Source organism: Camelus dromedarius, chromosome 9 (assembly GCF_036321535.1).
Source record: "Camelus dromedarius isolate mCamDro1 chromosome 9, mCamDro1.pat, whole genome shotgun sequence".
NCBI lineage: Eukaryota > Metazoa > Chordata > Mammalia > Artiodactyla > Camelidae > Camelus > Camelus dromedarius.
Window position 1 is genome coordinate 70,239,450 of NC_087444.1, and position 22,119 is coordinate 70,261,568.

Here is a 22,119-nt window from a genome sequence, read left to right on the forward strand (position 1 = left end):
CGTATGCGATGGTTCTGAGGGTGGATGTGTATTGATTCATGGGTCCATGGGTTGTGTGGTTATAGGTCTGTATATGAGATGGTTCAAGGTCAGTGATGATGGAGTTGGTGATGTGTGTGTCTGCAATGTAGTGTTTTGAGGGTATGTGTTAACCTACATAGCGTTTTATGACTGATTATGATTCTGTTGTGATGGAGGGTGCAAGGTGTGTGTTCTATGTGTGTTTCATTTCTACATGTTTGTGAGTCTTGGGTTGTTTGATGGGATAGTATAGTGTGTGTGTGTGTGTGTGTGTGTGTGATGGAATGTGATTGTGCAATTGGTGGTGTGTGATGAAGTGGTGTATGTGTGTGTCTGCAGCATCTGTGCTACCTGGGTACTGGTCGTGTGTGAGTGTGATGCTTGGTGAGATCCTCTGGCTGTGATGTGTCTCTTGGGTACCTGTGCAGTTGTGTCTCGTTGGCCATAATGTGTGTGGAGGACACACAGTGTGGGGGCCTCAGGGATCCTCTCCCCTCTGCAGCATCCCTGCTCATTGTGGGGTCTTCCTTGTCTCTTGTGTCTCCTGAACAGCACCCCCCACCCCAGTCTTCAGGGTTCCCCCTGCCTCACTGCAGAGGGAGGTGCTCTGGCCCCCTGCCTAATTGCTGTATTTTAAGGGGCTTTCCTCCCACCTGGTGTCCACTTTCCACCGAGCACCCATCTATCTGGTGGCATACCCCCACAATGAGGGAACTTCCAGGGCCCTCCCACCTTCAGCGCTCTCTCCTTGGAGGCGACGCCCCACACTGCTGGGGTCTCCAGGCCCCTCATTGCGGAGGTCTCGGGAATCTCCGCCTCCCGCAGCGCTCCCCTTTCTCCGCGGCGCCGCCACTTTGCGGAGGCTAGGGGGCGGGGAGGACAGCTGCAGTACCGGGGGCGGGGCCGTGGGCCATCCATCAGGGCGACGGCGCCCCTGATTGGCCGGCTCCGGCCCCCCCGCGGGCGCGGGCATATGAGGAGGCGGAGGCGGCGGCCACCGCAGACTCTGTGCGGTAGGGCTGACGGCCGGACAGACCCTCGGACCAAGGCGCGGGCGCTGCAGAGGCCCCCAGCCCGAGCCCGCGCCTGAGCCCTCCCTGAGGCCCCTGTCCCGGCCCCCGCCCCGCCCGCCCGCCCGCCCCTGTCCCCTGGAGCCGCCAAGATGGGGGTAGGTGCTCGGGCCGGCCAAGAGATGCGTGTGTGTGACACTGTGGGTCCAGTGACATTGGGTATCTGTGGGGGGCGGGGGCTCTGGGACCCCTGCTCTCCGGGACCCCGGTGCAGGACCCTGGGAGCCGGCTGACCCGGCCTGTCCGTGTGGTGTGTCTCTGGTTGAATGTGTCCCCGGGGCCCCGCCTGGGTCAGCGGGGGTCTGTGGCGCATGTTGGTATGTCCTTTGTGTGCGGGATCCGCGGGGCACGGACCGGCCCTCAGCATATCTGCCTGACCTAGTGCGGTTGCCTGCTCAGTCGTATGTGTGTGTGTGTGTGTGTGTGTGTGTGTGTGCTCCTGGCTGTCAAGCACTGCAGCACCATTTGCCTACGATTGTGTGGCCTGGGTTGTGTCTGAGTGCCCACAACCATGTCTAGGTGTGTCTGAAAGCTGGTGTTTGTGTTTGGAGGTGTTGAAGCCTGTCTGCTTCCCTAGCCAGGTGGGGACAAGTCCAGAATATGGGGTGAGCACTAGATGACCTCTCTTTCTCCTTCCATGCCTGCCTGGATGGGGAGGGTTCTGCAGTGTGGAGCAGCCTGGGGCTGCCGTGTGTGTCTAGCCCCTAATCTGGGGGGGGGGCAGATATGGGGTGCTGGGAGGAGCAGGAGAGCCATGGCAGGGAGACTGAGTGCCTGGCTGAGGGTGTACGTGTGCAAATGCGTGTGTGTGCAGCTGGGGGAGGGTGGTGTTGTGCATGCCTGGCTATGCCCTTGCCTCCGTGTCCGTGTGTCCTTGTCTGTCTGTGAGTCTCTCCAGCAGATGCCGCCTCCTTCCCTGGCTGACCACCTGACCCCCGCTGCAGCCCTGGATTCCTCCCTGAGTGTCTGGGGCGGGGCCATAAGGGGTTGGGAAGGAGGGGAGTGGGCTGGGAGGGGTGGGATGAAGACAGAGAGAGGGTCGGGATGGGTGAGGCTAATGAAGAGGAAATATGAGGGGTGGGGAGAAAAATGGCGGATGAAGGCTGATGGGCCCAGGGATGGAGGTGGGGGATGGGGCTACAGATCTGTGGATTGGGGTGGGCAAGGGGGGAGGGGAAGAAGAATTGGGTGGGGAGAGGACAGGGAGAGAGAAGGGGGAGGTGGGAAACAGTGATGGCTTCCAGGTAAGTGAAAATGGAGGGGAAGCCGTGGGCAGATTGGAGGAGAGGACTGGGGCTAAGTGACTTAGAGAAGAAAGGAGGGGGGTCTTAGGAAAAGACATGGGGACAGGAGAAGTGAGTCGCTTTAAACATGGGAGGCAGAGACTGAGAGGCAGAGACATAGAAAGGGGAAATGGGCAGAGACAGAGAGATGCTCTGAAAGAGACATAGACAAAGAGAGACAGACACGGGCGGAGAGACATGGAAAGATAAAGAGAGACATGAGGGAGACATAAACATGGAGAGACAAAGAGAGAAACCAAGGCTAAGGTAAAGAGACCCAAGGACAGATGTTTCCTATCCAGAGACAACCAGAGGTGTCCTGAATGATAGCAAGAGGGAGCAGGGGGGAAAAAGAGGAGGTCTAGGGAGAGATGCTGAGCTGAGGCCTCAGACACCTTGAAAGGGGGAGGGAGAGGCTGGCTGAGGTGCAGAGGCTGCATGAGCTGGCGGGCGTCAGGGGAGGCAGACAGCATGGAAAATGGCGAGGAGCTGCAGAGGCAGGCTGCAGCGAGACAGGCGTGTCCCCCACCCTCGGAGGTGCTCCCGCCCCGCAGTGCACCCATCTGGGCCTCCTGCCTTGACTGGGAAAGCCTCAGCTCCCCCTCCAACAGATGGAAGCCCGCCCCCAAGGGAGTCTGGTCATGGCAAGGGCAAGCGGGAGCCAAGGCTCGCCTGCCAGGGGCTGGGGTATCCCAGCCCCTCCTCCCTCAGACCCAGGAATCTTGAGTCCCCAGCCCTAGGCCTCACGGGGACCCAAGCATCAGCTCCCCAGCCTTCCCTGGGTTTCAGGGGTGGGCAGCTGGTTTTCTCACCAACTTCTGCCAGTCCTCCATTTCTCTCCTCTCCTGCCTTCCCCCTCATTTCTTTAACTTGACCCCATCACGTTATATCTCCACTCTCCATCCTTGGGTCTACTTTGTGGAGTCTGAGACCCCTCCTGGGGCAAGGGGTGGAGGAGTGTCCTCCCTGTCCCCCAAAACTCTGTGTTTCCATGTCAGACGCAGTGCTGCTGCAGGGCTGGCGCAGGGCCAAGCCTCCCTCCCACCCCATGAAACCTTCTTAGGGGCTCGCAGGCCTCCAGGCTGCAGTAGCCCCCAGGCTCAGCCTCTGGGTCTGGGGGCAGACAGCAGGCAGCTCAGCCCTCTACAAGGTCACGAGGGGATTAGCACTGAGCTGTGCTGAGCCTGGGATCCCAGCTTGGCCCTGGGCCCGTAGGATCTGTCAGCAGCCCTCTACCAGCACCCGGCCTCGCCCCACCCTTCCTGCCAGTCTCCAAGGACACTGACTCCCCATCTGCCCAGGCCCCCAAACTGGAACTTCAATCACTCCCCCTCACACTACATCCACTTCAAGCCACGGGCTCTGCCTCTTGCTCTACTGCACCCCAAATCCCAGCCAGCTCCTAGTCTGTCCTCCAGAGACCTAACTATGCCCACCCCCTGTTCAAACCTACTCATGGCTCCCACCGACTCCCAGGAGAGAGACTAAGGCCCACAGTTTGTCAATCCAGACCCTCAAGACTGACTGCATATCCAGCCGGACTACCATCCCTGTGCACAGCAGGCTGCCTCCTGGACTGTTTTCCCAACTGTGACTAACATCTGGAGTGCCCTTTCCCCTTCCTTTCTGCCAAGCCAGTGAAGTCTCCCAAGATTTTCTGGGTCCTTTGAGAGACAGAGACATCCATGGGGTTGGGGAAAAGAGCCAGACAGAAAAGACCAGGAGAGTGGCATATGGGGAGACCTGGAGCTGGAACAGAGGACAGAGATGCTGAGATGGACTCAGAGAGAGAGACAGGGATAGAGAGGAAGATGGCAGAGCGAGACTGTGAGAGATGATTGAAGCAGGAGAGACAGGTAAGGAGAGACACACCAAGCATTACAGAGAAGGAGGAAGCTTGAGAAATGAAGACAGAGACACAGTGCCGGAGAAGCAGAGATAAGGATGGAGAAAGACATAGAGACAGAAAATATTGACACTTGGAGACAGTTTGAGATCCCAACACACCAACTTGGAAAGATATAGGAACCCAGAGAGAACCCAGAGAGACAGATTCAGCCAGACTCGGGGAGAGTTCAAGAGATAAAGACAGATATTGTATGAGACAGAAAACATAAAGAACCAGAGATCAGAGGGAGATAAAATTATAGAGAGGTACACGCAGAGAGACTCAGACAGAGAGAAAGACAGACAACACAAAATGGTGAGGGAGGGAGAGATCAGTGAAACAGCCACAGAGACACAGAGATACACACAGATGCAGAGATGGAGAGATAAGAGGTAGAAGGAGACTGAGAGAACCAAAATAGAATAAGGCAGAGAGGCACAGAGACCTGGAGAGGCAGATCCAGAGAGAGAGACAGACAGCAAAAAAAGATACATGGAGAGAAAGACAGACAGACACAGTGAGAGACAGACACTCATGGAGGTGGGGCAGGCCCAGGGAGAGAGGGAAGGAGACAGAAAGAGACACACAGATAAAAAGACACAGAGACTGAAAGGGAGAGACCCACAGAGAGAGAGAGGCACAGACAGATCCAGAGACCCTCAGGGACAGAGACCGAGAGATACACAGAGCCAGCGACGAGGAGGCCAAAGGGAAGAGATGAGACTTGGGAGTTCTGAGAGACACCCAGAGCCAGAGGGAAGCCCAGAGACACAGGGCAGAGACAGACTGAGCCCCAGAGTCAGCCCCTGGCCAGAGTCACATCTGCACAGACAGGCACACAGGGCCGGTGTCCCCTCGTAACTCCTTCTCGCCCGCAGTCTGGTGGCTCTGACAGCTATCGTGTCGCCACCTCGCAGGACAAGAAAGATGACAAGGGCTCGCCCAAGAAGAACAAGGGCACCAAAGACCGCCGGGACCTGGATGACCTCAAAAAGGAGGTGGCGATGGTAAGTCCCGCTCCCTGCACCCGCGTGCCCTCCCAGAGCAGGCCCCACCCGCCCCTGCCAGGCCTCCAGGGCACTCACCTGATCCCCTCAAACTCCTGTTCCTCAGACAGAGCACAAGATGTCAGTGGAAGAGGTCTGCCGGAAATACAACACGGACTGTGTGCAGGTGCGGCCGGGCGCCAGGGAGGAGGGTTTGAGGGAGCAGGGGGCTGGGTGTTGTGCTGAGACTCCTGGGTCCGAGGGAGTAGGGAACAAGAAGCCGTGACTCCTGGGTGCCTGGGGGTGCTCATGAAGTGTTGGGGCACCAGGGTTGCTCCAGGAGGGTTCTGTGTGAGTCCTGTGTCCCCCAGGGTCTGACCCACAGCAAAGCCCAGGAGATCCTGGCCCGCGACGGGCCTAACGCGCTCACACCGCCACCGACCACCCCGGAGTGGGTCAAGTTCTGCCGCCAGCTCTTTGGCGGCTTCTCAATCCTGCTGTGGATCGGGGCCATCCTCTGCTTCCTGGCCTACGGCATCCAGGCAGGCACCGAGGACGATCCCTCTGGGGACAATGTGAGTGCCCTACCCTGAGCAAGGGCTCGTACATTTAGGGACACTTACGCACGCCCCATTTCTCCCCATCTCTTTAGACCCTTCCAACCCAATCTCCAACTTTTTCTCATCTAACTTTCACAATCACCCAGTGAGAGAACCAGAGAAAGTATGAGGAAAACCTGGGGCTCAGAAAGGCCAAGTAATTTGTCCAAGGTCACACAGTAGAAAGTATGAGCTGGAGCTCCATCCCAAAGCTGTGTGACCTCAGTGGCCTTGGGGATGGTCATGGCCTGAAGGATACCCAAAGAATGAGTGGGCCCACACAGACACCCAAGCACACCCACCTGCTGATCCGTCAGGACCCATCCACCCAACACAGGGTACACACACCGTCTCAACACACGCCATGCCCATAAACCCAGACCCACATTCTGACTACATGGAGATCCTCGTGTGCACACACACACATGCGCGTGTACACACTAGTGCAAAGAGTCAATGCAGACAGTCACACTTGCACACAGGTTTAAACATGGCAGCCTAATTCAGACACACAGGCACAGACAAACACTGACTGACAGACAGACACAGGAACTCAAACACACACAGAGTTACAGGCATAACCTGGTGACAGAGAGACATGAGAATCAAGCATAGGCAGTATTCTCAGAAATTAACTAAACACGCTATTGGAAACAAATCTAAAAAAGAATATATATATATCTGAATCACTTTGCTATACACCTGAAACTAACACAACATTGTAAATCAACTATACTTCAATTAAAAAAAAAAACCCAAACAGGCAAACAGACAGACCTAGAGTCTCAGACTTACGCAGACCAACAGAGACAGAGACAAAGATCCACATACGGAGACTCCAACACAAATAGTCCCACACATTTAAACCCAGACATGCAGACATACAGACAGGCATACTGACCTTAACACAGACAGACACATGGACAGACAATAGCATACACTCAGATTCTCTAACACAGGTAGAAAGACAGACAGACAGACCTACAAAATAGAGATGGACAGACCCAGAGGCTCAAACATACTCATGTTCTGAAAGAGGGACTCAAGCATGCACAGGCAGACAGACACACAGACCCTCCAATGGATACAACCTGAGGTCAGACACAGAAATGACTCAAAACTCCCTTCCCAGCTTCCACAGATCTTGGGGTGGGGCTGGTGGGGAGTTGCTCCAGGGCAGGCTGTGATGCCATGTCTCCCGACAGCTGTACCTGGGCATCGTGCTGGCGGCTGTGGTCATCATCACCGGCTGCTTTTCCTACTACCAGGAAGCCAAAAGCTCCAAGATCATGGAATCCTTCAAGAACATGGTTCCCCAGGTGAGGGGTGCCCAGGAAGGGACCAGGTGGGGGTTGACAGGTGGGTAAGGCCATGCCAAATGAACCCAGGTAGAGGGAGTCAGGGAGGTGACTCTTCTTCATCCCTCCCCCAGCAAGCCTTGGTGATCCGGGAAGGTGAGAAGATGCAGGTGAACGCTGAGGAGGTGGTGGTTGGGGACCTGGTGGAGATCAAGGGCGGAGACCGAGTCCCAGCTGACCTGCGCATCATCTCAGCCCATGGCTGCAAGGTGGGCCTGGGGCTTGGGAGCCAGCTCTACCCTTTCTGGAATGGCCCAGGAGTTTAGACCCCAAGCCTTTCCTCCCCCAGGGCCCAGGAGTCCAGGCCCCCTCCTCCCTCAGATCCAGTACCCCTGACCTCCAGCCCCTCCTCCCTCAGACCCACAGGTACTTTAGACCTTGGCAAGAAGCCGTGTACCCTCCCCACCTTCAGGAGCCCAACCTCTGTCCTTCCAGACTCCAGGAACCACGACTTCTAGCTGTGATCTCCAGGGACACAGGCTTCAGCCTCATTAACAAAACAAACATACAAAAATCTTGAAATCTCCTCTGGAGAAATGCCCTTTGACCCCAGACCGGGGGCTGATCCCTGCCTCCTGTGCACTCCAGGTAGACAACTCCTCCCTGACCGGCGAATCAGAGCCCCAGACCCGCTCCCCCGACTGCACACACGACAACCCTTTGGAGACTCGGAACATCACCTTCTTTTCCACCAACTGTGTGGAAGGTGAGGCGGGGGGCAGTGCGGGCACCCAGGTGGGGCTGAGCTGGTACAGACAGAGGCACATGCATTAGGGGCTCATGGTCCCTCTGAACCTCGCCAAGCCTCAGCCCTGTCCCCTCTGTCCCCACAGGCACGGCTCGGGGCGTGGTGGTGGCCACAGGTGACCGCACCGTCATGGGCCGCATTGCCACCCTGGCTTCGGGGCTGGAGGTGGGCAAGACGCCCATCGCCATTGAGATCGAGCACTTCATCCAGCTCATCACCGGCGTGGCCGTCTTCCTGGGCGTCTCCTTCTTCATCCTCTCTCTCATTCTTGGATACACTTGGCTTGAGGCTGTCATCTTCCTTATCGGCATCATCGTGGCCAATGTCCCAGAGGGCCTGCTGGCCACTGTCACTGTAAGGCCCGGACCTCTGGGTCTGAGGGAGGAGGGGGCTGGGATGGCAATGGCAATGATCTTTTTTTTTTTTTTTTTTTTGGTGGGAGGAGGTAATTAGGTTTATTTATTTATTTATTTATTTTTAGAGGAGGTACTGGGGATTGAACCCAGGACCTCGTGCATGCTAAGCACATGCTCTACTGCTTGAACAATACCCTACCCCCCTCCCCATGGCAACGATCTTGACTGCAACTTGGGCATCGAGGGCCGAGCCTCCCAGATGTTGAATGAGGAGGGTCCTGGGACTCAAACAGCCTCATTAACAAAACAAACAAAAATCTTGAGAACACTGCCAGTCAGAAAGGACTAACCATTCTATCACTTTTTTTGTATATATAGATATATTTTTCAATTGAAGTATAGTCAGTTTACAGTGTGTCAATTTCTGGTGTACAACACAATGCTTCAGTCATACATGAACATACATATATTTGTTTTCTTATTCTTTTTTCATCCTATCACTTTTGAAGTTAACTTACAAAATTAAGATGCCCACTTCGTGGTAAAAAGTCTAAAGAACGCATTAAAATAGTCCATTAAAATAGGTAATAAAATAACAGTCCCGACCCGCTGCCCAGCCACCAGCCCGGCCTCCGGAAGTGGGCTCTCCGCACTGCTTCCGGCAGAGGTGGGCATATGGCTGTGTGTGTAGTAAACATTTTCAGGGTACATAGAAGGGATCATCCTAGGAATTCTAGTCTGTGACTTGATTCTTTCACTTAACATGTCCTGCAAAGTTTTCTATACTAGCACATTCAAAGCTACTCCGTGTCAAAGGCCTTTTACTGATATGAACTATACACACAATGGTTGCAGATGTGAACGTACAGCCTCATGAGTCAGAGCCCACTGAACACAACCCAAATCGAATTCCCCAGAAGCCCCCTCAAGACCTCATTCAGCCCCTACCCCCAGCCCAAGGCTTACCCCTAGAATAGCCTGGCTCCTAACAACATAGCTGTTGTACTTCACATTGGTGGAATCATTCAGCAGGAACTCTTGTTCCTGGCTCTCTTTTGCTGAACGTTATGTTTCTGACCTTTACCCATGCAGTTGTAGGCAGCAGGCGCTTGTTCTTTTTCATTGTATTCCATCTTTTATTCCACAGTTTAACTGTCCCTTCTGCTGTTAGTGGACATTTGGGTTGTTACTGAACGTTACTGCTATGAACACTGTAGTGTATTTCTCTGGTGTGCATCTGAGCCCATTGCTGTGGGTCTGTACCTTGGGTAGAATTGCTGGGCAACACCCCATTCTTTGCCCAGGATTCTCTCTGGGCTGGGCAGTTGTGTTGCTGGTCTGACCTTGCTACTCAGCTCTACCTGCGACTTGCCACCCTTGCACGCACCCCAGGTGTGTCTGACGCTGACTGCCAAGCGCATGGCTCGGAAGAACTGCCTTGTGAAAAACCTGGAGGCTGTAGAGACCCTGGGCTCCACATCCACCATCTGCTCTGACAAGACAGGGACCTTGACCCAGAACCGCATGACGGTCGCCCACATGTGGTTTGACAACCAGATCCATGAGGCTGACACCACTGAGGACCAGTCAGGTGAGGGTGGGACCCAGGTGGAGACCGAGGGTGCCTAGCCCTCAGGGGCCCCCAGCCCTGACTAGTGCCTCCTTCAGGGACTTCGTTCGACAAAAGCTCACACACCTGGGTGGCCCTGTCCCACATCGCTGGGCTCTGCAACCGTGCCGTCTTCAAGGGAGGTCAGGACAACATCCCTGTGCTCAAGGTGGGTCCAGCCTCCCACTCACCTCAGCCCCGCCCCTGTCTGCTCTGTGTGGCTCTGCTCTGACAGCCCTCTCTCCTCCCAGAGGGATGTGGCCGGGGATGCCTCCGAGTCTGCCCTGCTCAAGTGCATCGAGCTGTCCTCCGGCTCCGTGAAACTCATGCGTGAACGCAATAAGAAAGTGGCCGAGATTCCCTTCAACTCCACCAACAAATATCAGGTACCCTGGTCTCTCCAGGAGAGCCGGCCTGGACTCACTTTCCGTATGATGCCCCTAAAGCAGTCAGCTCTGCCCACTGCCCTCCTGCTTTGGGCAAGTTACTAATTTTCCTGTAGCCTCAGTTACCCCATCTGTAAAATGGGAATAATAGTATCCACTGAGTTGGGAGAGGAACACACCCAGGAGCGAGAGCAAGGTCTCTGTTGGCGTGGGAGGCAGAGGAGTAAAGATCTTCCTGCAGCAGCGTGGGAACCAGCCTGAGATCTCACTCATTCATTCAACAAATATGTTTTTGAGGAGCCACCATGCATCAGAGGCACCTGTTTCAGGTGCTGGGAATACACACAGCAGTGAGGGAAACAGTGCAGTCCCTCCTCTCATGGAACTTGCACTCAAGTGCAAGGAGACAGACAATGACAAAGGCATGAGGACATGAGGAAATTTGGAATATGTCAGCCAGTCATCATGCTGAGGGAGGGAGCCCTGCAGGTGTCTGGGGGGCAGTAGCCACTGTATGTGCAAAGGTCCTGAGGCAGGAATGTGTTGTATCTGAACAATAGCCAGGGAATGTGGAGCCAGGGAGCATGGTGGGAGGCAAAAGCAATGGGTGCTGGGCCAGGTCCCATTGGGTCTTGTGGGCTTTGGGCTGTGGAAATGACTTGGGTGTGACCCTGAAGGGGACATGAGCCATGGAGCAGAGGAGAGCTGGAACCTGACACATTTTTTAAAAAACAGCTTTATTGGAGATAGAGTTCACATACCACAGATCACCCACTTAAAGTGTGTAATCCAACACTTAGTATGTTCACAGTACAATCATCTATACAGTCAGTTTTAGGACACTTTCATCACCTCAAAAAGCAACCTCACTCTCCTTGGCTATTGTTTTCCTTCCTCCCCCATCTCCCCCAGCCCTAGGCAACCACAGTCTACTTCCTGTCTCTCCACATTTGCCTATTCTGGACATTTCATACAAATGGAATCGTACAGCATGTGACCTTCTGTTGTCTGGCTACTCACTTAGCATCATGTTTTCAAGTTTCCACCATGTTGTAGCGTGGATCAAAGCTTCATTCCTTTTTATGGCTGAATAACATTGCATCGTGTGGCTATTCCACATTCTGATTATCTATTATCTGCCGATGGACCTTTGGGTTATTCGCACCTTTCGGCTGTGATGAATAATGCCTCTGTGAACACTGGCCTGCAAGTTTTTGTGTGGACATAGTTTGCATGTCTCTTGAGTGGATACCAGGGAATTGTTGACTTATATGATAACTCTACATTTAATCTTTTGGGGGACTGTTAGACTGTTTTCCAAAGTGGCTGCACCATTTTTCACTGACTTTCGTATTTTAAAAGATCCTCCTGGCTGCTGTGGGGAGGGAAGGGCAGAGATTCAGTGTGCAGGCTGCTGTGATATTTCATGGGAGAGATGGTGGTGGCCAGACGAGGGGCAGGGGAGGTGAGAAGAGGTCAGAATCTGGGTACTTCAGAGGCGAGCTGACCAGATTCGGTGATGGGTCAGATGCGGGATGAGAGGTTGTCAGGCAAGGCAAAGAGAGAGGCACATATCCTAAGGATCCCTGAGATTTCTGTGAGAGAGACTCAGAGGGGCAGAGATATCTGTGAGACAGAGAGATAGAAACGGGCAGGGATGAGCAGAGATCTCTACGAGACAGTTGGAGAAACAGATAACGATCTCTTGGGTAGAGAGATTTTGGCAGTGCCCTCTGAGGAAGCACAGCAGTGGTCTGTCCTGGCACGGTCTGTCTGGGCAGGGCGGTAGGGGGGTCCTCTCCCCCACCTGGGTGTGAGCAGCCTCCAGGTCCCTTTGAGGCTCAGTCACCTCTGCCCTCTGCTCTGTCTACAGCTCTCCATTCACGAGACCGAGGACCCCAATGACAACCGGTACCTGCTGGTGATGAAGGGTGCCCCTGAGCGCATCCTGGACCGCTGCTCCACCATCCTGCTGCAGGGCAAGGAGCAACCGCTGGATGAGGAGATGAAGGAGGCCTTCCAGAATGCCTACCTTGAGCTCGGTGGCCTGGGCGAGCGTGTGCTTGGTGCGCACTGTGGTTGGAGGGGTGCTGAGTTAGGGCAGGGGCCTGGCTAGCTCTGGGGACCCCTTGAGGGTAAGGAGGGATGTGATACTGCCCAGAGCCTGGCTCAGAATAGGGCCTCCCAGGATGCACCATGAATGAGTGAATGAGAGAGGAAGGCATCTTTTGGAAATGAGTGTTGACTGACTGTCCGACCAACTGAGGAGCCTGACTGCTGGGACCAGGAGCTGTGGGTGGGAGGCAGGGAGGACCGAGGCTGGAGCCCCCGTGCCCCCCATCCCTGCACCAGGTTTCTGCCATTACTACCTGCCCGAGGAGCAGTTCCCTAAGGGCTTTGCCTTCGACTGCGATGACGTGAACTTCACCACCGACAACCTCTGCTTCGTGGGCCTCATGTCCATGATCGACCCTCCCCGGGCGGCCGTCCCTGATGCTGTGGGCAAATGCCGCAGCGCAGGCATCAAGGTGTGGCCCAGGGCAGCTGGGGAGGCAGGGCCAGGGCCCCAGGGGCCAGTGGTGAGGCTGGACCATTTCCCCGTGATGCCCGCAGGTTATCATGGTCACGGGTGATCACCCCATCACCGCAAAGGCCATTGCCAAGGGCGTGGGCATCATCTCCGAGGGCAATGAGACTGTGGAAGACATCGCAGCCCGGCTCAACATTCCCGTCAGCCAGGTCAACCCCCGGTGAGCCCTTCCCGCCTGGCTCAGGTCCCTCTGGGACTGCAGCTCCCCCTCCTCCTGGGCCTCCTCTGCTGACTCAGCACCTGGGTCCTATTCCTCTTCCATTGTGAGGATGGGCAGCTGGTGTTGTACCGCGTGGGGTTAGCAAGGTGTAGGTTTGCATCCCAGCCTAGCCACATATGTGCTGTGTGACCTTGGGTGAGTCATTTAGCCTCCCTGAGCCTCAGTTTCTTCCTCTCTAAGATGAGCTGCAAGCAATTCCCACTTGAGAGGATTCTATGAGATCCTGTATTTCTGTGTCCATCCTTCTGTCTTCCAGTCTGTCTTTTATGTCTTTGTCTCATTTCTGTTCTGACTTCCTTAGTTTTCCCATCTTCCTGCCTCTCTCTGTGTCTGTCTCCATTTCCTAATTGTCTGCATATCTCTGTTCCTCTAAATCCACTGTCCCAAAGTTCTTCCTGAGGTCTGCCCTCCATCCCTCCTACTGCAGCCCCTCTCCTCCCGTTTCCCTTGGTCTCTGACCGCCCCCAGAGCCTCTGTCTCCCTCTCAGAGCCTGGTGCTCTGCCTCTCCTGTCTGTGAGTCTGTCCATCAAGCATCGCTGCACCACACCCCACATGTCCTGACCACTCTCTGCTCTTCCCAGGGACGCCAAGGCCTGTGTGATCCACGGCACTGACCTCAAGGACTTCACCTCTGAGCAAATCGACGAGATCCTGCAGAACCACACTGAGATCGTCTTTGCCCGCACTTCCCCCCAGCAGAAGCTCATCATTGTGGAAGGCTGTCAGAGACAGGTGGGCTCGGGCTGGGGTCCCTCAAGGGAGGGGGCAGGACGCCTGGACTCCTGGGTCCTTGAGGAGGAGGGGGCGGGGGGCCAGGCCTGTGGGTGTCATCCTCACCCTCTCTCCCTCCAGGGAGCCATCGTGGCTGTGACTGGGGATGGCGTGAACGACTCCCCAGCCCTAAAGAAGGCGGACATTGGGGTGGCCATGGGCATTGCCGGCTCTGACGTCTCCAAACAGGCTGCAGACATGATTTTGCTGGATGACAACTTTGCCTCCATTGTCACGGGTGTGGAGGAGGGTGAGTGAGTTGGCCACGATGGCCCTGGAGACTGGGAACCCTGTGTGAGTCCAGAGAAGGGCAAGGGGCAGCGGATGCACCGCGGGGAGACCGTGGAATCCCACAGGCCCCTGGCACAGCCTGAGCTTGTCCTTTTCAGTTTTCCTCCCCTGCTTGGGGTCAGGGGCTCCCAAGGGGTAAGGACTGAGCCAACGCACTTCTGGGCCCCTGTGTCACCCAGTGAAGGCCCAGTCTGGTGGGCAGGGCAGACTTGGAAGCATTTTTAAAAAATACTTGTAAGTGTAACCTCAGGGAAGCAGAGGGTCCTGCGGGAGGAGGCCCCTCATCCATCATGGAGTCAGGGTCCAAGGAAACTTCCCCAGGTGGCCCTGGGTCTCTGTGCCAAGTCCCCAGGGCCATGTGGGAATTTCCAGGCAAGGGAGTGGCAGGCAGAGGTAAGCCCATGCGAAGGAGCTGTTGTGTGAGGACCTGGTGTCTCTGGCAGGGCTGCTGGAAGCCCGGGCCTCAGGGCCACTGGGCACTGCTTCCATCTGTGGCCACATCCGGGACTTGTTCATATTCAGTTTTATTCTGATCATCAAGGTCATTTGTGGGGGCAGGGTGTAGCTCAAGTGGTGGAGCCCGTGCTTAGCATGTGTGAGGTCCTGGGTTCAATCCCCAGTGCCTCCATTAAAAAACAAATAAATAAATAAACCTAATTACCTCCCCCCACCAAAAAAAATTTTTTTAAATGTCATTCATGATAATGATAGAAAATGTAGAAGAGCATTAAGAAGAAAATTGGAACCGCCCATAACCTCACCATCCAGAGGTAATCACCGTGCATGCTGTGGTGCTTTTCCTCCAGCCTCCCGCTCCCCTTTGGAATGTCCCTGGTGTAAAAAATAATTCATGATAAGAGAAAATTCAAACAGTAAAGCTAAGCCTAGAATGTCAAATTAAAGGTTCTTACGCCTTGTCTCCTATGACCCAGAGAACACATGGTTAACCCTTTCTTATCCCCCAAGACATCCTCTATGTGTCTGCAAGGCACATACTCACAGACACACACGTTCACGCCTTCCGGACATTTATTGGGCTCACCTTGCGCATCATGCCAGGTGCTGGAGATTCAGCTGTGAGCAGAGCAGACACGGTCCCTGTCCTCAAAGAGCTAGGAGAGACAGCCTTCCACAAGTGAACACATTATACCAAGTGCTGAAAAGAAAACAAGCAGGGTGCTATGATAGATAAGAACAGAGGTCCTGCCTAGATAGGAGGGACAAGGAAGGTCTCCCTGAAGTGGGAAAAAAAAAAAAAACCCAAAGTTTAACTTCCAGAAGGGGAAACTCCAGGTATACCCAAAAGCAGAGCAAATGGCACAGTGACACTCTGTGTCACCATCACCCAGCTGCCACAGTTCTCAGCTCATGGACCATCTTGTTTAGTCTCAACACACGCACTGGATTATGTTGACACACACTTAAGTCATCCTCTCACCCATAAATATTTTAGGATGAGACCCCAGTACTTTGTGGAGATCAGCAAATTGCAGGGCAATAGCAGGTATGAACAACCAGATGCCTTATTTTTACACAAAGGTGATCAAACCATCCATACCATAGGTACCACAGTGCAGTCTGCCTTTCTGATCCTTCTCAATGACACACCTTGCTGCCCATCCGCACATGGGGGAAAGTGGAGGGAGGGGCTGGCTGGATTCTTCTGTAGTTTCTTTCTACCTTATACACACTATGCTGATCGAATCTTTACTGGGATATGAGATGCATACATAAGTCAGGCAGCTTTACCTTTTACACACACATGCACCCACACACCCACCAGATCCCGATCAAGATAGGGAACGTTTCCAGCCTCCCATTAGGGTTTCATCAGGCCCCCTCCAGTCTATATCCCCTCTCCCAGACGTAACCACTATCAGCACCATCGATTAGTTTTGAACCTCTTCTAAATGGAATCATGTGATACGGATGCTTCTGTGTCTGGCTCCTCTTTTCACTCAACGTAACATCCATGAGATTCATCCGTGGAGTTGGGAGTGTCAGGAGCTCATCCTTTTGCTTGCTGAGTGGTATTCTGTTGTATGGATGGACCACAGTTTACTTATCTACTTACCTACTGATGGCCAGTGGGTCAGTTCTGGGTTTTGGCTATTATAACCAATGCTATGGTGAACATTCTTATACTTAAAACACTCATTTCTCTTGGGTGTAAACCTAGAAGTAGGCTATAGGGTAGGGGATGTTTAACTTTAATAGAAACTGTCAAAGAGTCTTCCAAAGTGGTTGTATTTCGAGAACATTTGAACAGGGGCGACATGATTGGATGTCTGTGTGGAAAGGTGGGCAGTGGGGGAATGGATTAGAAAGGATGCATGGTGAGGAGAGTGTAGCTCAGTGGTAGAGTGCAGACCTAGCATGCATGAGGTCCTGGGTTCAATCCCCACTACCTCCATTAATAAATAAATAAACTTTATTACCTCCCCTCCTCCCCCCAAAAAGAAAGAAAGGATGCATGGACTTGGCAGGGAAGGGGCAGAAGGAATAGGGCGCCCTTGTATGGGTGCCGAGGTCTGAACCTGCCCCTGCTAACAGGCCGCCTGATCTTTGACAACCTGAAGAAGTCCATCGCCTACACCCTGACCAGCAACATCCCTGAGATCACGCCCTTCCTGCTGTTCATCATGGCCAACATCCCACTGCCTCTGGGCACCATCACCATCCTCTGCATCGACCTGGGCACCGACATGGTGAGCCTTGGCCACCCGGGGCCCCAGGAGGGCAGGGTCCCCCACTTCCCCGGCTCACTCGGCCTTTCCTGCCCAGGTCCCTGCCATCTCGTTGGCGTACGAGGCTGCCGAGAGTGACATCATGAAGAGACAGCCCAGGAACCCGCGCACTGACAAGCTGGTCAACGAGAGGCTCATCAGCATGGCCTACGGGCAGATTGGTGAGGACCCGGGGACCCCAGCTCACTGTGGCTGGATGCCCAGGGCCTGGAGCAGTGCCTGGCCCACCGTGGGCACTCAGAACCCGTGTGTTGAGTGAGTGGAGTGAAAAGTAGGATTTTGGAGGTTTGGAAGAAGTGACCTGAAGGTGGGTGGTGGTCACCAAGGTGGGGCCGGCGCGGGTGGAGGGAAGGCCTGGGGCTGCATCCGGGGAGCACATGGGAAATCAGTAGCAGATCAGGGCTGGCCCCAGGAAGGCCACTCCACTGCTCCACCCCCCTCCATGATGGGAAGGGAATGACAGCCTGTGTGTGAGCTCTCTGAGGGCAGGAACAAGCCCCACCCTGCCTCCCTCCTGGAGATAAGGTGTGCAGAGCCCCGTCATTGGGAGAGTGCCAGCAAGCAGAGGCTTCGTGCTGGTGGTCAGAGGTCTGCGGAGGCCTTTCCTGCGTAGCGGGTCCTCAGGGACTTCCCGACGTCCAGGTGGCCTGGGTCAGGTGGCAGGGAGCCTCCAGGTTCTCCATCCCAGGAGAGCCCCCTCCCCGAGGCTTCTGCCCCCAGGGGGCCCATCTAGGTGCCCGCCACCAGGTGGCACCCTCAGGTGGCCCTCTGGGAGCCCAGCCCCGGATAATGCTCAGGCAAGAGGACTGACGGAGCCCATTGTCCTCTGGATACAGATCTCAAGGAGACTCAGAGGAGCCCTGGCCTGGCTGCTGGCCACTACCTGAACCTCTGTGCATCTCCCTTCTCTCCTCCCCCAGGAATGATCCAGGCTCTTGGTGGCTTCTTCTCCTACTTTGTGATCCTGGCAGAAAATGGCTTCTTACCCAGCAACCTGGTGGGCATCCGGCTGAACTGGGATGACCGCACCGTCAATGACCTAGAGGACAGTTACGGGCAGCAGTGGGTGAGTGGGGCTGGGCCGGCTGGGACTCACAGCACGGCCGGGAGTCTCCCAGGCAGCATCACTGCCCACAGCATCCCTGCCCACAGCATCCTGGGCCAGGGCAAGCTGTCCCAGCCATGCACTGGCTGCTTCCTACGATGGCCCCTCTGCCCCAGGGGTGGCATCAAGACCCTTGTCGGCCACAAGGAGCCTCCTGGCATTCTTGCCCCAGCCAATGTGTGTCCCCCACCTGTGTCCTCGTGTCCACTGGCCATGCTCTCTGTCCTGCCTGGCAACCCTCTTCTCTGTGTCTGTCCCTTCGAAGCCCAGCTGGAGTCCCCTTGGGAGGCCCTCAGGGTCCCTGGTCCACAGCTGAGGTCACCATTAACCTGTCTTCTCCCTTGTACATTTCCCGACTCTTCCGCTGGGGCTCTGAGCTACAGAAGGAAGACACGTGTGAGGCCCTGGGGACCCCATCTGGACAGGGTCCCCGCTTTGCTCTGGAACCCTTTGCAGGGGTGCAGACAAGGAGCACATGGGCCTGGGGTGGGGGCCAGGCTGCAGTCACACTGACTGCTGTCCTGCATGTGCGTCTTCGCCCCTGCAGACGTACGAGCAGAGGAAAGTGGTGGAGTTCACATGCCACACGGCCTTCTTTGTGAGCATAGTGGTTGTCCAGTGGGCCGATCTGATCATCTGCAAGACACGGAGGAACTCCGTTTTCCAGCAGGGCATGAAGTGAGGGCCACGGGCGCTGGGCGCTGCTCTCTGTCCCGCCCATATGTCTGTCTGTGTGTTTCAGTTTTACCTCTGAGTTGATTTTCACATCTATCTTGGATTCTCTCTCAGTCTGTCTCTGTGTGTGTTGGGAGAGGGGGTACTGGGGGGTACTGGGGTGTCCCTGGGTCCCTTCCCAGATCTGCTTCATCTTTTTATACTCTTGCCTGTCTATGGGTCACTGTCTGTCTTTCTGCCTTTATCTTTCAGTGTCACCATCTCCCTGGATCTGTCTTTGCCTCTGTGCCTCTTTTTGTCTCCACCTCTGTGTGTCTCCATGTCTGTTTCTCTCTGTCTGCCTTTGGGTGTGCCTCTGTCTCTGTGGGGTGGTGGTGCCGGATGGGGTTCTCTGGGTCCAGCCCTGCCTGTGCCTCCAGGAACAAGATCCTGATCTTCGGGTTGTTTGAGGAGACAGCCCTCGCTGCCTTCCTGTCCTACTGCCCTGGCATGGACGTGGCCCTTCGCATGTACCCTCTCAAGTGAGTGCCCCCTCCCCTGGTACCACCTGCTCCAGGATCCTCTGAGGAGCCCCACGGTCCTCTGAGACCCCAGCCCGCAGCCATGGCAGGGCACCCTTCACCTGTGGGCACGAAGAATGAAGGGAGAATCCCCCTGTCCAGTGCGGCCCCTCCTATCCTCTGGGACTCTGCCTCTGTGTCCCCCATCACAGCCCCACACTGACGCCCTCCTGCTCTCCTGTCTCTGCAGGCCCAGCTGGTGGTTCTGTGCCTTCCCCTACAGTTTCCTCATCTTCGTCTACGACGAGATCCGCAAACTCATCCTACGCAGGAACCCCGGGGGTGAGGGGCTAACCGCTAGGGTAGCCGGGGAAGCTGGGGGACAGGACCAGGGCAGCTGGAGGGGTGGCGGGAGCGGCACTGGGATGACTTGGATGCTGACCTCACTCTCTCTGTCTCCCCCGCCCTCCTCCCTTCTGCATTGTCTCTCCGACCCCTTTCCCACTCTTTTCTCTCTCCCTGTCTGTCTGGGTCGCCTCCTTTCCGTGTCTTTCCCTGTGCCTCTGCCCCTTTCGGTTCCTTCCCGTGCCCCTGTCTCTCTCTTTGTGCTGCTGTCCATGCCTGTCTCTCTCGTCTCTGTCTCTTTCCTCCTTCGTCTCTCCAGGTTGGGTGGAGAAGGAAACCTACTACTGACCTCAACCCCACCACAACCACATCGCTGTCTCTTCCCTGCCCTGCCCCCCAAGGCCAGGACAGCCCACTCCAGTCCCCACCCATTTTGTATTCTGGGGGAAGGGGCCCTCTCTCCCCGTGGCCCCAACTCGCCCCCCCCAAGTTATCTCCCGCCTCCCTCCCTCTCCACCCCCTCTGGCTGGCTTCTCTCCTTGCCCCCACCCGCCCCCTGCCTCTCTCCTCTCTCTTTTGTGTGTGTCTGTTCCTCTCCCTCTCCTCACCCCTGCTTCCCAGCCCCCTCTCGACCCCCTCCCTGGGCTCTTTTTTACTCCCCCTTCACCCCTTGGCTGATGCCATCTCTGGTTCTGGACAATTATCAAATATATCAGTGGGGAGAGAAGCGGTGTGTGTGTCGTGCTTCTTTTCTGGCCCAGGGGCGTGGGCAGGGCGGCATCCCCTGGGCTGGCCCCCGTGGCTGGGTGATTCACGAAACCCCAGGAATTTAGCCTCACAGGAGCTTGGGAGTCATGGAATCTCGAAGACATCAAATCATGGAGTTTTAGATCCAACAAGAGTTAGAGTGACAGCAGCTTGAATTCACCAGGTGATGGGATCCTGGGATCAGAACAGGGAAGCAGAAGAGAATCCAAATCTGTGTCCTCTCATATTGGAGAGGACCCTGGGGAGGCGATGATAATGTGCCAATGATTCATTGAGAACCTACTCTGTGCTCTGCCCTCTTCTAAGCACTCTACGTGTATTAGCTCATTTAATCCTCACAAGGCACAGAGAGGGAAAGTGACTTGCTCAAGGTCACACAGCTGAGAGGTGACAAATCTGGGATGTGAACCTAGGCTGCCTAAGCTCTAAGTCGCTATGCTCTTCTTCCTCTTTTTGTTGAGATAAACTTGAAGTGCACAAATCTCAAGGGCACAGCTCAAGGATTTAAAAAATTACATCCATGGACCCACCATCCATATTAAGGTATGGAATGTTTCCATCCACCTGGAGAGTTCTGCTGATCAGATTTCTGTCACCATTCTTTAGTTGTGCCTGTCCTTGGACTTTGTAGAAATGAAATCTTACAGCAGGCTGCTTCCTGTGTCTGGTTTCTTGTCCTCAACATCACATCTCTAAGCATCACCAGCGGTGTCACGTGTATTGGTAGTCTACTCTTTTTCATGGCTACAGAGTATTCCACTGTGTGACTATAATACAATTTGCTGATCCATTCTCCAGTGGATGGACATTTGTTTTTTCCATTTTGGGAGCGTCTAGGAAGACAAACATTCTAGTAATATCCTCTGATGACACACGTATGTATCTCTGTTGGGTACATGCCTAGGAATGGAATTACTGATCAGGGGACAGTCTGTGTTTATCTTTAATAGAAACAGCCTCACCCTTTTCAAAGCTCTTGGGTCATTCCACATTCCCACGGTGTATGACAGTTCTAGTTGTTTCACACCCTTGTCAACACTTGGTACTGTCAGTCTTCTGAATGTTAGCCACTCTGGCTGGGCAGCACCACCCCTTCCCTCGAGGCAGCCTTTCTAATACAGCCCAAAGATGGGAGTGAGAGGAGGGCCTGGGGCTGGACCCAGTCCCGACTGCTTCCCAGCACAGGTGTCTGGGTGTCCGGGATGCTGAGAGCCTACGTTAGTGTGAGTGTGCGCTCACGCCCGCTGCACAAGACAATGCTGAGGAGTGCCTGAGTCGGAGGGGGAGGGCAGTCAGAGGGCAGGGGTCACATGTGCCAGACACTGCTTGTGATGCCCAGGACAGAGCGTGGGCCTGGTAAGTGCTGTGTGAGCCTGGACCTCTCCTAGGGAGGCCAGAGAAACTACTTTATTCTTCAAGTACAGGGAAAAAAATATTCCCACAAACAGTTGGACAACCTGACACCCAGAGAGGGCAGGGGCTTCCTTGAGGTCACACAGCAGAACTATAACCCAGGTTTCTGACTGTCTATGGTAATGTCCTCCTACCCTCCCAGCTCTGTTCCCTCCAGGGATCCAAGAGGCAGGAAGAAGGCCTCAGTCTGGAAGGACCACAGGGCCAGGGCCCATCTCTCACAATCTTTTCAGGTACCTCCTCCTTGTCTCCCACCATCCCCTGAATTCAGGGTCCACCTGCCCTAGGCCCCTTCTCCCCCCATATCTCCCATTGTCTCCCTGTCTCAGAGATCCTCCGTAGGGCCTCCTCACCCACAATCCCTGTTTCAAGGGGCTCCTCCTCCACAT

General features: G+C 54.9%; 1 protein-coding gene across 2 annotated transcripts; it reads left to right on the top strand.

Annotated features, from left to right (window-relative positions):
* Positions 1–1,053: 1,053 nt before the first annotated feature.
* ATP1A3 (ATPase Na+/K+ transporting subunit alpha 3) lies at positions 1,054–20,268 on the top strand. 2 transcript variants are annotated; one of them, XM_010981454.3, is made up of 23 exons: positions 1,054–1,189; positions 5,180–5,269; positions 5,376–5,435; positions 5,620–5,823; positions 7,053–7,166; positions 7,280–7,414; positions 7,794–7,911; positions 8,039–8,307; positions 9,702–9,900; positions 9,978–10,087; positions 10,170–10,304; positions 12,178–12,370; positions 12,657–12,832; positions 12,918–13,054; positions 13,697–13,847; positions 13,968–14,136; positions 16,731–16,885; positions 16,962–17,085; positions 17,845–17,990; positions 18,577–18,707; positions 19,124–19,225; positions 19,455–19,546; positions 19,869–20,268. In XM_010981454.3, exons 1-23 carry the CDS (start codon positions 1,184–1,186, stop codon positions 19,895–19,897), a joined length of 3,045 nt encoding a protein of 1,014 aa, XP_010979756.1. In that variant the 5' UTR covers positions 1,054–1,183; the 3' UTR covers positions 19,898–20,268. The 2 variants fall into 2 exon arrangements, with proteins under 2 accessions (XP_010979756.1, XP_010979754.1); XM_010981452.3 differs by having other exon boundaries at positions 1,157–1,189; positions 5,141–5,269.
* Positions 20,269–22,119: the final 1,851 nt, after the last annotated feature.

Excerpts from the sequence above, each read along its gene's own strand:
- ATP1A3 (XM_010981452.3), top strand. Across the intron at positions 7,912-8,038 it reads TTCCACCAACTGTGTGGAAG|GCACGGCTCGGGGCGTGGTG; the intron begins GTGAGGCGGGGG and ends CTGTCCCCACAG. Across the intron at positions 9,901-9,977 it reads CACCACTGAGGACCAGTCAG|GGACTTCGTTCGACAAAAGC; the intron begins GTGAGGGTGGGA and ends TGCCTCCTTCAG.